Source organism: Marmota marmota, unplaced genomic scaffold (assembly GCF_001458135.2).
Source record: "Marmota marmota marmota unplaced genomic scaffold, marMar, whole genome shotgun sequence".
Classification (NCBI taxonomy): Eukaryota; Metazoa; Chordata; class Mammalia; order Rodentia; family Sciuridae; genus Marmota; species Marmota marmota.
This window is the reverse complement of record NW_025999853.1, coordinates 27,794,170-27,808,324: the sequence shown is the minus strand read 5'-3', so window position 1 is coordinate 27,808,324 and position 14,155 is coordinate 27,794,170. Positions and strand designations below refer to the sequence as shown.

At 33.2% G+C, this 14,155-nt stretch overlaps 1 protein-coding gene across 3 annotated transcripts in view; it reads left to right on the top strand.

The window, feature by feature from the left end:
• Positions 1-14,155, top strand: part of Acss3 (acyl-CoA synthetase short chain family member 3) — a 162,590-nt gene that overhangs the window by 136,209 nt on the left and 12,226 nt on the right. For all 3 annotated transcript variants that reach the window (XM_048804582.1, XM_015482962.2, XM_048804586.1), the window contains 2 exons: positions 4,847-4,928; positions 7,313-7,435. In XM_048804582.1, the coding sequence (XP_048660539.1) occupies positions 4,847-4,928; positions 7,313-7,435 (205 nt within the window). The remainder of the gene's footprint in view (positions 1-4,846; positions 4,929-7,312; positions 7,436-14,155) is intronic.

Sequence of the window (14,155 nt, the reverse complement as noted above, 5' to 3'; positions counted from 1 at the left end):
ACATAAGAAAGGAAGCATCATTAGTAGTTACACAGTTAGAATTCACATTATCACCCAGTCCTTTGTCTGCCCACAGAGAATGAAATGATGGCCTAGGCAGTGTCTTCTGGGGAGATAAAAAGTAACTTCATATGAAAATCTTAAGTAAAGCCTAAGGACCCTGTAGGAAGTACCAGGAGTACAAAGTTAGAATTTAACTCCAGATTTCTCTGGGAAACTGGAGTTTTGTTTTCAATTTATTTCTGAATCTATAGGGATTCCTGTTATAGTAGTGAATACAGATAGATCATCCTTTATCTGGAATAGGAGACATCTGGGAGCTTTACACTGCAGAATGCTTGGGATGTATTACCTTCTAGAGTGATGGACATTCCCCTCCTGCCCTCATGGCTGAAGGATTTCCCTGCATTCTGATACCTCCCTCCCACACCAGTATCACTCGCCTCATTTATTCCTCTTCTCCCATCAGAATGATCTCTTTGGAAAGGACATTCTCTACCAGGAGCTACTGATTAACCCTTTGAGGAGTTATAATAAATACCCGGTTTTCACTTTGCTTGGAAGAGTTGTGTAAAATTTCACAGTATGGTAGCATTTGTTTTCCAATTTGAAGGATGAGTATATGCATTAACCAGCCCCATTTCTTCTTTTTTTTCTATCTTTTCCTTCCTTCTGCAAGTGCAATGCATTTTTATGTTTAACCTCAGAAAAAGCATTTGTTTTTCTAGTTTCAGAAAAAGATCCCCAGTGCACCATTATTCCAGAAGAAAGAATTGCACTTAATGTTGGATAATCCTTCAGATAGCATTGGAGAAAAAAGTGTTCATTCAGAATATTGCAAAAAAAACCCGAATTCTGTCTGTCTTATACACACATAACTTCTGTCTGGATCTTTCTTTTTCTCTCCTTTTTTTCTTTATTGGTTCTTTTTATTTGTACATGACAATAAGATTCATTATAAAAGCATAGAATATTTTTTCACATGTTACTTTTTTAATATGTATGTATCACAAATACTTCCAATTCTGGTAACTTTATTCTTTTCTGCTTTTCTTTCTCTTGTATGGTTCTTCTCAGAGTTTCCTCCTTAGACACCATTTTTGATATTCAGATAACATCATCTGAATTTTTAAAGACTCCACACTTTGTGAGGAACAGGAGAGTATCCCCTCATTTTGCCTTACCAATTACCAATTGTAATATCCTGTCTTACTTTCTAGTCTGACCTTCAGTTAGATTTGTGTATAGCAAAGCAGTTTTCTGGGGGCATTTTAGAAATACCTTGAGATATACATTATATGCCATTTCCAGCAGTTCCACATTTTGGGTAGGGATAAAACTTATTTCAAGAGCCTCTGGTAGTGCAAGGTTTAATCACTTGCTATAAAGCATGCCTGAAAAAAAAAACACCTGAGTATTTACATTTTTACATTATTGTTGACTTAAGGGAGTGAGTATCATGTGCATCAATCTTCCTTCCCATTTGCTTTTCAAAAATACAGAATTTCTTTGTAATTTACTCTGTGTGGGAATTGCTATATATCAGAGACCAGAGTTTAAATTTTTGTATTATTAATGCTTACCACACTGATTGATGAATACCAAGCCCCCCCAAAATACTGAATGAATGAATAAAATGAATTCTTGAGTTAGTTCACAAATGAATGAGTGAATGAATAAAAACAATGGCATAATCTCTCAATTGTTTTCTTTTCTTGTTTTTACACCTTCATTTTCTCTCAGCTAGTTCTACTTCCATCTTCCCTGTCCTACATCAACCTGCCTCTCTCTGAATTAAACCAATGACTTATATCATTCCTTTCAGTCACCCACAAACTAATAAAAAGTATAATCTAACTTACTGCCTCTAGGTACTCCAGCTGTTGCTTGCTCCATTTGCCTGAAATGGCAATCATAAGAATATTCAAAGTATCTTACTTATAAAGTTTCATTTCTTTTGTTGAACCAGGTTGAAAACAACCTTTACACTTTGTTGAGCACTTGGTCATTATTAATGCTCTACTTTGGTGGTGCCTGTGATATAAATTCTCATTCCCAGACATCTCTGATTCTCTGATTTTTTTTTTTTGTCCAGTGGTCATCTTTCTTTAATCCTTTTTGAACACTGTGTTTGACTTTGGATTTCTCCTTTCTCTTCCATAAACTTTATCTGGATTATCCACTGATCTCTAAGTTCTGTGATTACCCAGCTACATCTGAGGAGCATGTCTATCTCACTGTCCAGGCTCACCATACATTGATTCTCAGATGTGGATTTATCGACTTTTTATTTCATGGTTCTACCGATGATGCCAGAGATTCCTAAAATTCAACATCTAAACCAAATTATCTATCTCCTCTCTACTTCTCCAAATTCTAATATGTGACCTCTCCTGAAAATGTTGCTTTTGCTATGTTTTAGCTTTTGAGCTCCTTGTGTTTGTATTATTATTGATCTAGACTGGAAGCTTTAGAGTCAGCTTTAATTCATCTCTCTTCTTCATCCCTCACATTTAGTTTTTATTGTTTTACTGTGTATTTCAGTTATCCATTTCATTACACTGATTTCAGATTCTTCTGGAATAATAATTGGATTACACAATTACCTTCTTTTAAAAAACATTGATAATTCAGTATTATCACATTATTGTTGTCTAGTCAGTGATCTCCAAAAAAAATAGAGAGAAAAAGAGAGAGTCTCTAATGTGAGGAAATACTACTATGTGGCCATTTGTAAACCAACATCTTTGATTCACAGTAGATAAAATGAGAGAAATGTTTGTTCAGTAATAGGCCCTTAGATACATATATATCTCAGCACAGGCAATATTATGTGCTTAATTTATTTGGATCTACATTCCTGTATATCAGCAATCCCACCATTCTTTTATCCTCATTCCAGTATGAATGTCAGTTACATTTATTATTTTGGTTACTTTTATTTATTATTTTAGTTACTTTTATTTTCTTTGTACTATAAGTAGTAAGATATTTTTAATGCATACACCCATGCATCTGTACAAAATGACACAAAGAAATACTGAAAGGAGTATATATTATGATATATTTCCTAAGAGCAACTAAAATTATCTCTTATTCATGCACATCTCTATCAAATTTATCTTATTTATTTTGCATCTGTTTCATTCATTACTGTTATACCTTTTGCTTCTTATTAACATTCATTTTCCCATTTCTTCTTAGAGTTCTCTTCTTCATTTTTTTTTACCTGTAGCATTCTGAAAATGCCATTAAATTGACTTTATAGTGAGTGCCATGTTAATGTTTAGCTTAGGTGCTTAATAATGAGTGATGTTTCACTCTTTTTTTGCAGAATATTAACAAATTGATTAAAACAATCTCATAATTTGTACATGAGTATTCAGTATTAGCACAGTAAAATCAGCTAAAAGAATTTGGGGGGGATTATCAATTTCAGCCTGCTATCTTCAAATAGATTTAAGGATGAACAGTAAAGGAGGGAATAGAAGCAGTAGCAAAATACACCAGCATTTCTGTAGTTTTTTTTAATAGATTATAAAATGCTTTTACATGCAATTTATGTAATAATGTGAGGTACGGAAATGCTAGCATAGCATATTTCCTCTTTCTTTAAAAAAGCGGCAGGGGGGAGAAAAGCACATAGCAAAGGGAAAGCCCTAATGAGGATTACTACCAGCTGACCATGGTGGAAATGGGCACTATCAGCTGGATTGTCCAGAAAGGCATTGGCAGCTGCTCCTACCTCAAGCCGCATTTTCTTCCTGACAATGCTGAGATAAAATTCAGTGTTGTGGAGGTGTAAGCCTGGGGTGGCCGTCCAATTGCACTGCTTCCCCTTTTATTCTGTCAGAACTGAAAATCTTTCTTGTGGGAAAGGTGTTTGGTATCTTCTAAAGTGAGCAGTAACCATCTTGACTTTTTCAGCATCAGAAGGATGCAGTTAGAACTGAGCATTTTTATTTTAATTGTATGAATACGGGAGCATTTTTGAAAATCATCAAGTTTTATAGTACCCAAATTTCCCACTGGTACCCAGAAAACAATTTGAACGATTGTCTTTGTGGAGTGGAAACTTCCTACATGCAACCAAGATGAACATTTTGTTCATTTATTTATGTGCACATAGATAGATGACAGATAAATTATAGATGGATACAATTAAGCCATGCACATAACACCTAATTGATACTATAGAGGAAAGAAGGAAGAATTCTAGGAAATTCACTGGAAAGAAAAAAATATGTAGGACCGTCTATTCAATAGGCTCAAGACTTCTATATGTTCCTGGGAATGAGAAAGTACATAGTGCTAGATGGTCATGAAAAGAAAGAATAGAAGAGTGAGCAGGGAGAGAGAATTCCCAGGGAATTCTGTGTGAAGAATACTGACTGTGAAGATAAGATTGTATACTGGATGCTAACCTGGAACATTCCATTGCACCGAGAGGCAAAGGTGATAGTTGCTATCCTGGTATTTTTAAAAAAAAGGTGAATTTATTTTCCTATGATGAAAGCATTAAAGAGTAATTTAGTGATGCATTTTTGGCTCATTTTTGCAGATGTTATGCTTCTTTATGAAACAGTGATTATTGCTAATAAGTTTGAATGCCAAATGTGTGAGCCTTTATGTCCTTCCCAAATAACAGTCATTCTTCAATAGTAGTGCTGTGACATAGCCAAATACTTAGGCTTCCACTAGACACAACCTGCCCAGCAGGTTTAGGGGTTGTATTTCAATGTGGGATTTGAATTATAATTATTCATCATACTGGAAAAATGATAGCTCTAATCAATCTGCTCTTATGACTTTCATTGTAATTTTAAATGCTCTGTTTTTATATAAGGTTGCCATTACCACCGGGGGCTTTTTCAGGACTCTGGAAGAATCAGGAAGCATTCAAGCATTTATACTTTGAAAAATTTCCTGTAAGAATTTTAATATATATATATATATATATATACATATATATATATTTTTAATCTTCTTATATATTTCTCTTTAATTTTGCCTATTAAATTGATCAATATGCTTCTAGAATCATGGATGTGACTTTTAAAGGTTATCTGAACCAGTCTCCAACTTTTAGGGATAAGAATATGCAAATTACAATTATCTAATTAAGTCAATTTTACATGCATTATTAGTCTTTGGACATAGAAGTTTCTCAGTTTCTCTGAGAGCTTTTCCTAAGCTCTCAATGTCAGCAATTTCTTTTTGTTAAATCGTTTTTTTTTTTTCTATTTTGCTTTCTATATTATTTCCTCTACTGAATTCCTCTGTACAGACTGAGAACAACTAACTGAAATTATACAATGTCATTACTTGACCGCATGCACACCTGGCTATATGAGTAAAATTCATTTGATTAGCACAGAAGCCGCATTTTTTCCATTCCTTTATGTACTTTTGGCATTCTTTCCTGAACTCTTTATTTTAAAATTCCATGTTAAAAATGTAGACATAGGGTAGAAACAGTATTCCCAAAGCCCATTCCTCGCCCCAGTAGCCTGGATAACAAAGATCTTCCTGTTTTCTGTTTTGTCATTTGCCCATCACTGGGTCACGGTAAAGTGCATTGTGTTCATAACAGCACTTCATTGATCACACAGGTCAGAGTCCCACCCATGGTCTCTCTGCTGTCCCTTTACTTCTCCTTCTTGCCCTGAGAGTGATACTTTGTCCTCATTATGCTCTGGGTGAAAAGAAATGAATAATTGGAATTTCATTTTAAAAAAAAAGTGTCTCCAAGTATTTAGTATTCTATCTTTATTATTTGTGTGTGAAAGACAGATTACCTAATCAACTAGACAAATGACAAGAATTAAAATAGCTTTCTTTAGAAAGATATCTCAGAGTGGAATGACCTCAATAGCCAAGATTGAACAGTCCCCTGATAGACTGTGGCAGAGAAGATTTGTCAGTACAGTTGACTCCAGCCAGCTCAATCTATCTACCTGATGGGCCACATTTAAAAAGCATCAGGGTTCTGATATGATTAATTATAACGTGACAGTGGCAAATAATATGCACATGTGGTTTTTAACGTGATTGCCTTTAACACCAAAGTTTCATTTGAACCCCAGTATATTGTTAACTTGTATGAAGTGACTCTTCTTACCTGACCATATATCTCTCATCTGAGGGTTCAAACCAGAATGGAAGTGTTGAATAACTCACACAAAGTTCCCAGGGGTAAGAAGTGGTGGAGCTGGGATTTGAACCAAAAGCATCTGGTTCCAGAGTTAGTGCTCTTAATTACTGCTCTAGGCTGCCTCTTGTGATAACAGTTGTAATTACAATAATACTATTGAGGGCTCATGATGTGCCAAAGTCTGTCTTCTACTTCATATGCACTGTCTCATATAGGCTTCAAAGAGGTCTTAGAAGGTGGAGTTCCTTCACTCGTTTAGCATATAAGAATAATGAGTCTTGCTATTCGAAGTGGTGTAAACGCCTGTAATCCCAACAGCTCAGTAGGCTGAGACAGGAGAATAGAGAGTTCAAAGCCAACCTTAGGAATGGGGAGGTGCTTAGCAACTCAGTGAGACCCTGTTTCTAAATAAAATACAAAATAGGGCCTGGGGGATGTGGCTCAGTGGTTGAGTGCCCCTGAGTTCAATCCCCAGTACCCGCCCTCACCAATAAAAAAAATAAATAAATAAAAATAAAAAGAAGAATACTGAGTGTCAGAAAGGTTAAGAAACACAAATGGGTTTTTACATAGGTATCAAAAAAACTCAGAAACCTTAAAGAAAGTTATATTTCTTCTTTCTATTTCTTATTTTTCTTGATACTTCCTACTATGATTGCTACTCTGAGGTAGCACATTTTATCTCATTTTCACTATTAAATTTCACTGAGGCTTGAGTCCAATCCTAATACATGTTAATAAACCAGTGATCTATTTTGTATTTATTCATACTGAGCTTTAAAGCTTTTCAAAATTAATACAATTAGAGAAGAACTTTATCAAGGAATTACTTTGCAATACCAAAGTATATTGGAAATATTGAGCTATTACTTCTCCATTAAAAAATGTAATTGGGTTCATAAACTTTATAACTCTAAGTTCAAACATTTAACTTGAACATATATAAGAACACTTTAATTTATTTCAGGCTGGTAGAGGAGCAAAGCGATTCTAGTAAGGTTTCAAAATCAAAAGTAATTTAATTTTGTAGTCCAGTTATGAAAAAGTCAAATACTACAGTAAATCCATTTCTTTTACATTTTATGTTTTACCAAGTTTAAAAATGATTGCATTACTTAACAGTGCATGCTAATAAAACTTGTTCATTCTTGTTTCCAGGGCTACTATGACACCATGGATGCTGGCTACATGGATGAGGAAGGCTATGTGTATGTTATGTCTCGAGTTGATGATGTCATAAATGTTGCAGGTCACAGGATTTCTGCGGGTGCCATTGAAGAGGTATTGATGAATATTGTTATTTTATTCCAAGTAGTGTTGAGGAACAGAGCTGAAATAAGGAAATATTGAGTCTAAGCCATTCAACAGGGAGAATTACCACACCCTTGGTTTGCAACAGAGGCTAGCTCACTCCTGTTATAGAATGGATATGAGCTCATGTGTTAAATGGTGGTTCCATTCCAAGTTTTGTGAGGAATCTCCATACTGCTTTCCAAAGTGGTTGTACCAATTTGCAGCCCCATAGCAATGTATGAGTACCTTTTTCCCCACATCTTGGCCAACATTTATTGTATTATTTTTTTAATTTATTCTTTTTTATATTATTAATTTTTTTACTTATATATGACAGCAGAATGCATAACAATTATATTACACATATTGAGCAAAATTTTTTTCATATCTTTGGTTGTATACAAAGTATATCCATACCAATTCATGTCTTCATACATGTACTTTAGATAATAATATTCACCACATTCCACTATCATTTCTAGCCCCATGCTCCCTTCCTTCCCCTGCCACCCCTCTGCCCTATCTAGCTATTCCTCCCATGCTCCCCCTCCCTACCCCACTATGAATCAGCCTCATAATATCAGAGAAAAAATTCGGCATTTGTTTTTTTGAGATTGGATAACTTCACTTAGCATTATCTTCTCTAACTCCATCCATTTATCTGCAAATGCCATGATTTTATTCTCTTTTATTGCTGAGTAGTATTCCACATTTTTAAAATCTATTCATCTATTAAAGGGCATCTAGATTGGTTCCACAGTTTAGCTATTGTGAATTGTGCTGCTGTAAACATTGATGTGGCTGTGTCCCTGTAGTATGCTGTTTTTAAGTCCTTCAGATATAGACCGAGGAGAGGGATAGCTGGGTCAAATGGTGGTTCCATTCCCAATTTTCCAAGGAATCTCCATATTGCTTTCCATATTGGTTTGCACCAATTTGCAGTCCCACTAGCAGTGTATGAGTGTACCTTTTTTCCCACATCCTTGTCAATACTTATTGTTGTTAGTCTTCATAATAGCTGCCATTCTGAATGGAATGAGATGAAATCTTAGAGTAGTTTTGATTTGCATTTCTCTAATTGCTAGTGATGATCAACATTTTTTCATATATTTGTTGATTGATTGTATTATAACTTTTTGAGATATTTATGAAAATGCATTTGAGATCCTTCCACTTTGTTGTGCATGTCAAGAGTTTGTCCTTTGTATTTTGTACTATTTATTGTGCAGCTGTCTTAATGAATCTATGTATCCATTCACCCATTATAGAACTTAGGAATTGTTCCTGTTTGGGAGCAATTATAAACAATGGTATTATATACATTCAAGAATAGGTTTTATGTAAATATTACTTTAATCCACTAGGCTAAATATCTATGGTGGGTTTTGTAGATTATATTTTGAGTGTATATTTAAGTTTCTAAGAAACTACACCACTGTTTTCCACAGGGGCTGTGCTATTTTATGTACTCACCAACAGTGTCTGAGTGTCCTTATTTCTTCTAACCTTAGGAGGACCTGATAGTGTCAGTTTATTTAAACCATTCTAATAAGTTTATAATAGTGTATCAATTATGTCACATTTGAGGCAAATAGAGAAAAATCAGGTTGCCAGGTGTTATCAAGGTAAGAATACCAAGGTGATTCGTCAAGAGAATCCTGTCTGTGGGTATAGTTCCATTGATATTTATAATCTTTAATTTGCATTTACATAATAGGTAATGATGTTATACATCTTTTCACATGTTTATTTGCCCTCTTTCTATATATTCTTTAATGAAATATCTGATGACTTATGTCCATTTTGTAAATAATTGGTTTCTTTTATTATTTGGTTTTAAGTGTTCATTACATATATTATGCTCTCAAGTCCTTTTTCTGATAGGTAATTTGCAAATATTTTCTATTAGCCTGTGGCTGGTGTTTTTATTTTACCAAGCATTCCCTCAAGTATAATTGTCCAATATTTTTTTTTCTTTTTCAGGTCATGATTTTGGTATCATATCTAAGAATTTTTTCCCAAGCCAGGGTCATAAATATGTTTTTCTCTTGTTTTCATGTAAGACTTTTATGGTTTTTAATTTTACATTTAGTTTGTTTTGCATTGTATCATTTTAAATTTACATTTGAGTTAATTTTTATATTGTGAAATGCAGGTTGAGAATTATTTTTTTAAACAGTGGATGTCAGTTCTTCCAGCATCATTTATAGAAAAGATTCCCTTGTTCCATTTAATTGCCTTTGCATATTTGTCAAAAATCAGCTGGTAATGTTTGAGTGTATGATCTATCATTAACTCATGCATTTATCCTTTCACTGATACTACTTGATCTTGTAGCTCTATAGAGTATCTTAAGGTTGAACAGCATGGGGCCTCTATATTAACTCTTCTTTTTTAATATTATTTTGACTGTTCTAGTCCCTTTAATTTTTTAAAAAATCTAATTCGTTATACATGACTGCAGAATGCAAATAATTTCATATTACATATAGAGCACAATTTTTCAAGTCATGATTGTACACAAAGTAACCAGAGCAATCAGATGAAAGAAATTAAAGGGATAAGGATAGGAAAAGAAGAATTCAAATTATCACTATTTGCAGACAATGTGATTCTATACCTAGAAGACCCAAAACTTTTCACCAGAAATCTCCTAGAACTAATAAATGAATTCAGCAAAGTAGCTGGATATAAAATCAACGCCCATAAATCAAAGGCATTTCTGTACATAAGTGACAAATCTGCTGAAAGTGAAACTAGGAAAACCACCCCATTTACAATAGTCTCAAAAAAAAATAATTGGGAATAAATTTAATGGAAGAGGTGAAAGACATCTACAATGAAAACTACAACATGCTAAAGAAAGAAATTAAAGAAGACCTTAGAAGATGGAAGGATCTCCCTTGTTCTTGGATAGGCAGAATTAATGTTGTCAAAATGACTATACTACCAACAGCACTATACAGATGCAATCCCAATCAAAATCCCAATGGCATTCCTTATAGAAATAGAAAAATCAATCATGAAATTCATCTGGAAAAATAAGAGACCCAGAATAGCTAAAGCAATCCTTAGCAAGAAGAATGAAGCTGGTGGCATTACTATTCCAGACCTAAAACTATACTACAAAGTAATAGTAACAAAAACAGAATGGTATTTGCACTAAAATAGACCTGTAGTCCAATGGTACAGAATAGAGGATACAGAGTCTAACCCACATAACTTCAATTATCTTATATTAGACCAAGGCGTCAAAAACATACATTGAATAAAAGATAACTTCTTCAACAGATGATACTGGGAAAACTATAAATCCACAGGTAACAAAATGAAATTAAATTTCTATCTCTCACCATGCACAAAACTCAAAGTAGATCAAGGACCTAGGAATTAAACCAGGGACCTTGCACCTAATGGAAGAAAAAGTAGGCCCAAATCTCCATCATGTCATATTAGGCCCCAACTTTCTTAATAAAACTCCTGTAGTGCAAGAATTTAAACCAAGAATCAATAAATGGGATAGATTCAAACTAAAAAGCTTCTCGCCAATAAGCAATCAGTGAGGTGAATAGAAAGCCCACAGAATGGGAGCAAATCTTTACCACAAGCACAACAGAGCACTAATCTCTAGGATACATAAAGTGCTCAAAAAACTTAATACCAAAAAACCAAATAACCTAATCAATAAATGGGCCAAAGAACTGAACAGACACTTCTCAGAAAAAGATATACATTTGATCAACAAATATATGAAAAAATGTTCAACATCGGTAGTAATTGGAAAAATGCAAATCAAAACTACTCTAAGATTTCATTTCACTCCAGTCAGAATGGCAGCTATCAAGAATACAAACAACAATAAGTGTTGGTGAGGATGTGGGGGAAAGGCCACATTCATACATTGCTGGTGGGACTGCATATTGGTGCAGCCAATCCAGAAAACAGTGCGGCCACTCCAGAAAACTTAGAATGGAACCACCTTTTGACCCAGCTATCCCACTCCTCAACTTATATTACCTTTAATTTTATGTACATATTTTTGATTGAGTTTTCCTATAGCTACAATGAATTCATGCATAAATTTTTATTAAGTTTGTGTAAATCTGTACACTAATTTGGAAAATATTAATATCTATATTATATTAAATCTTCCAATTCATGAAACTTTGTATACATCTTCATGTGTTTAGGTCTTCTTTAGTGTTTAATTATATTATACATTTTATAATACAGATTCTGAACATATTTTGTTATATTTTACCTAAGATTTAATTTTTTGTTATTGTATATAGTATTTTTTTAAGATTTAGTGTCCAAATTTTTATTACTGAATAGAACTAGTAAACACTTTTATATTTTAATCTTCATTCTGTTATTACGTTAACTCTACTTACTAATTCTAGACTTGTTCTGTTTTTCTGTTTGTTTGCTTGTTTTTAGATTTCTTGACATTTTCTATGTAAACACTAATGATGCCTATGAATAGTCTTATTTTTTTTCCTTTTTAATCTGAATACCTTTCATGTATGCTTATTTTTCTTGTCTTTTTGGACTGGCTAAAACTAGCAGTGTGGCCCTGAATAAGAGTGGTGAGAGAAATAGTCTTATTTTGTTCATTATCTTAGGGTAAAATTCAATGCTTAACGATTAAGAATGAAGTTAACTATAGGTGTTTCTGTAGATGCCCTTTATCAAACTGAGGAAATTTTCTTCTATTTCTAATTTGTCATGAATGTTGAATTTTATCAAGTCCTTTTTCTACCTGTCTAGACATGATTATCTTTGTCTTTGAAGCCTGGCATGTGAATTACATCAAATAATTTTCAACTAATGTTGCATTTCTGGGACAAATCTTACACATTAAAATGCATTCTTGTTTTTATATGTTGATATTTTTATCGAAGGTAATATTCCCTGTTCTGAAATCTGCTTTGTGTGCTAGTCTTATAGTCATTCTATCTTTTTTGAATAATGATTGCATCATTTATCTTTTCCTGTCCTTTCATTTTTAGTCCATCTGGATAACTATACTTTATGTAGGTTTCTTGTAGGCAGCGTATACTTGATTATCCAATCTGACATCTCTATATTTTAACTAGAGTTTTTAGGCAATTTACATTTAAATTAATTATTGACACACACATACACACACACACACATATGTTACAGCTTATCATTGTCTCTTTTTTCTTCTTCTTCCTCTTCTTCTAATAACATTTCCCCTTTTCTTCCTCCTTTTTAGTCATTTTGATTACTTTTTGTAGCTTTTGTTTTTCCTTTTTTTTTTTTTTTGGCAGTGGGTGGGGATTGAAACCAGGGATGCTTAACTACTAAGTGACATTCCTCAGCCCTTTTTATTTTTTGTTTTGAGATAGTGTCTCACTAATTTACTGAGAGCTTCACTAAGTTGCTGAGGCTGGCTTTGAACTTGTGCTCCTCCTGCCTCAGCCCCTTGAGCTGTTGAGATTACAGGCATGTACCATCACACCTGGCTTTAGCTTTGGCTTTTATGTTTCCTTTCAATTCTGTCCAAGTGCTTATCCATATTTATTGGGTTATTTTTGTTTTTTTAATGTTCATCTTTGTTAATTTTACCCTGAATATGAAAATGAGGTATTCTGGATCAAAAATAGAAGACTTTTATTTTTATCTTTTTTCTTTTTGTGGTACTAGCGGTTGAACTCAGAGCCTCACACATGCTAGGCAAGCACAAGTGTGTGTATATGTATGTGCATATATAATACACATATATCTACAAACATATTATTGCTATTATCATTTCACATAAACTTTTATCTATGAGATAAATTGAAAATAATCAAAATAAGAGTATTAATTTTACTCTCATATATTCATTTATGATGTTCTCCTTTATTTTTGTCTTTTATTCATCCATATTTCTGATCCATATTATTTTCCTTGTCTTTGAAGAACTTCTTTTGACCTTTCTTACAAAGAAAGTCTCCTGGGGGAAAAAAAATGGCCTCAATTTCTGTTTTCTTGAGAAAGTCCGCCATGTCTGAGGGAAAATTTCACAGGGTACAGAATTCTAGAGTGATGCCTTTTTTTCCTTGCCAACAATGTAAATATTTCATTACACTTTCTTCTTGTTTACATGGCTGCTGAGAAGAAGGGGTATGATTCTTATGTTTGATCTTCTTTAGGTATGATTTTTTCCCTTGCTTTTTAAAAATTTTTTCCTTATTTTTTGAAATTTAATATGAGACACCTATTTGTAGTTTTCTGATATTTTCCCTGCTTATTGTTTTTTGGGATTAATGGATTTGTGGTTTTGTGTCTGACATTAATTTGGAGGATAATTCTCATTCTTGCTTCAAATATTACTTTAAATATTGCTCCTGTTCTTTTTTCTCTTATCCCTCTAATATTCCTATTATTCCTATGTAACATCATTTATAGTTGTTATACACGTTTTAGATATTCTTTTTTTTATTATTGCTTTCCAGTTTAGATTTTTTACTGAGATATCATAAAACTTAGAGATACTTTGCTTAGCCATGTCCAGTCTACAGTGAACTCATCAAAGTTCTTCTTCATTTCTGCTACAGTGTTTATTTATTTATTTTAATTTCAGCACTTCTTTTAAATAATTTTTTTTTCAAAATTTCCATCTCTTTGCTTGCTTACATTATATATATATATATATATATATATATATATATATATATATATATATATTTGAATGTT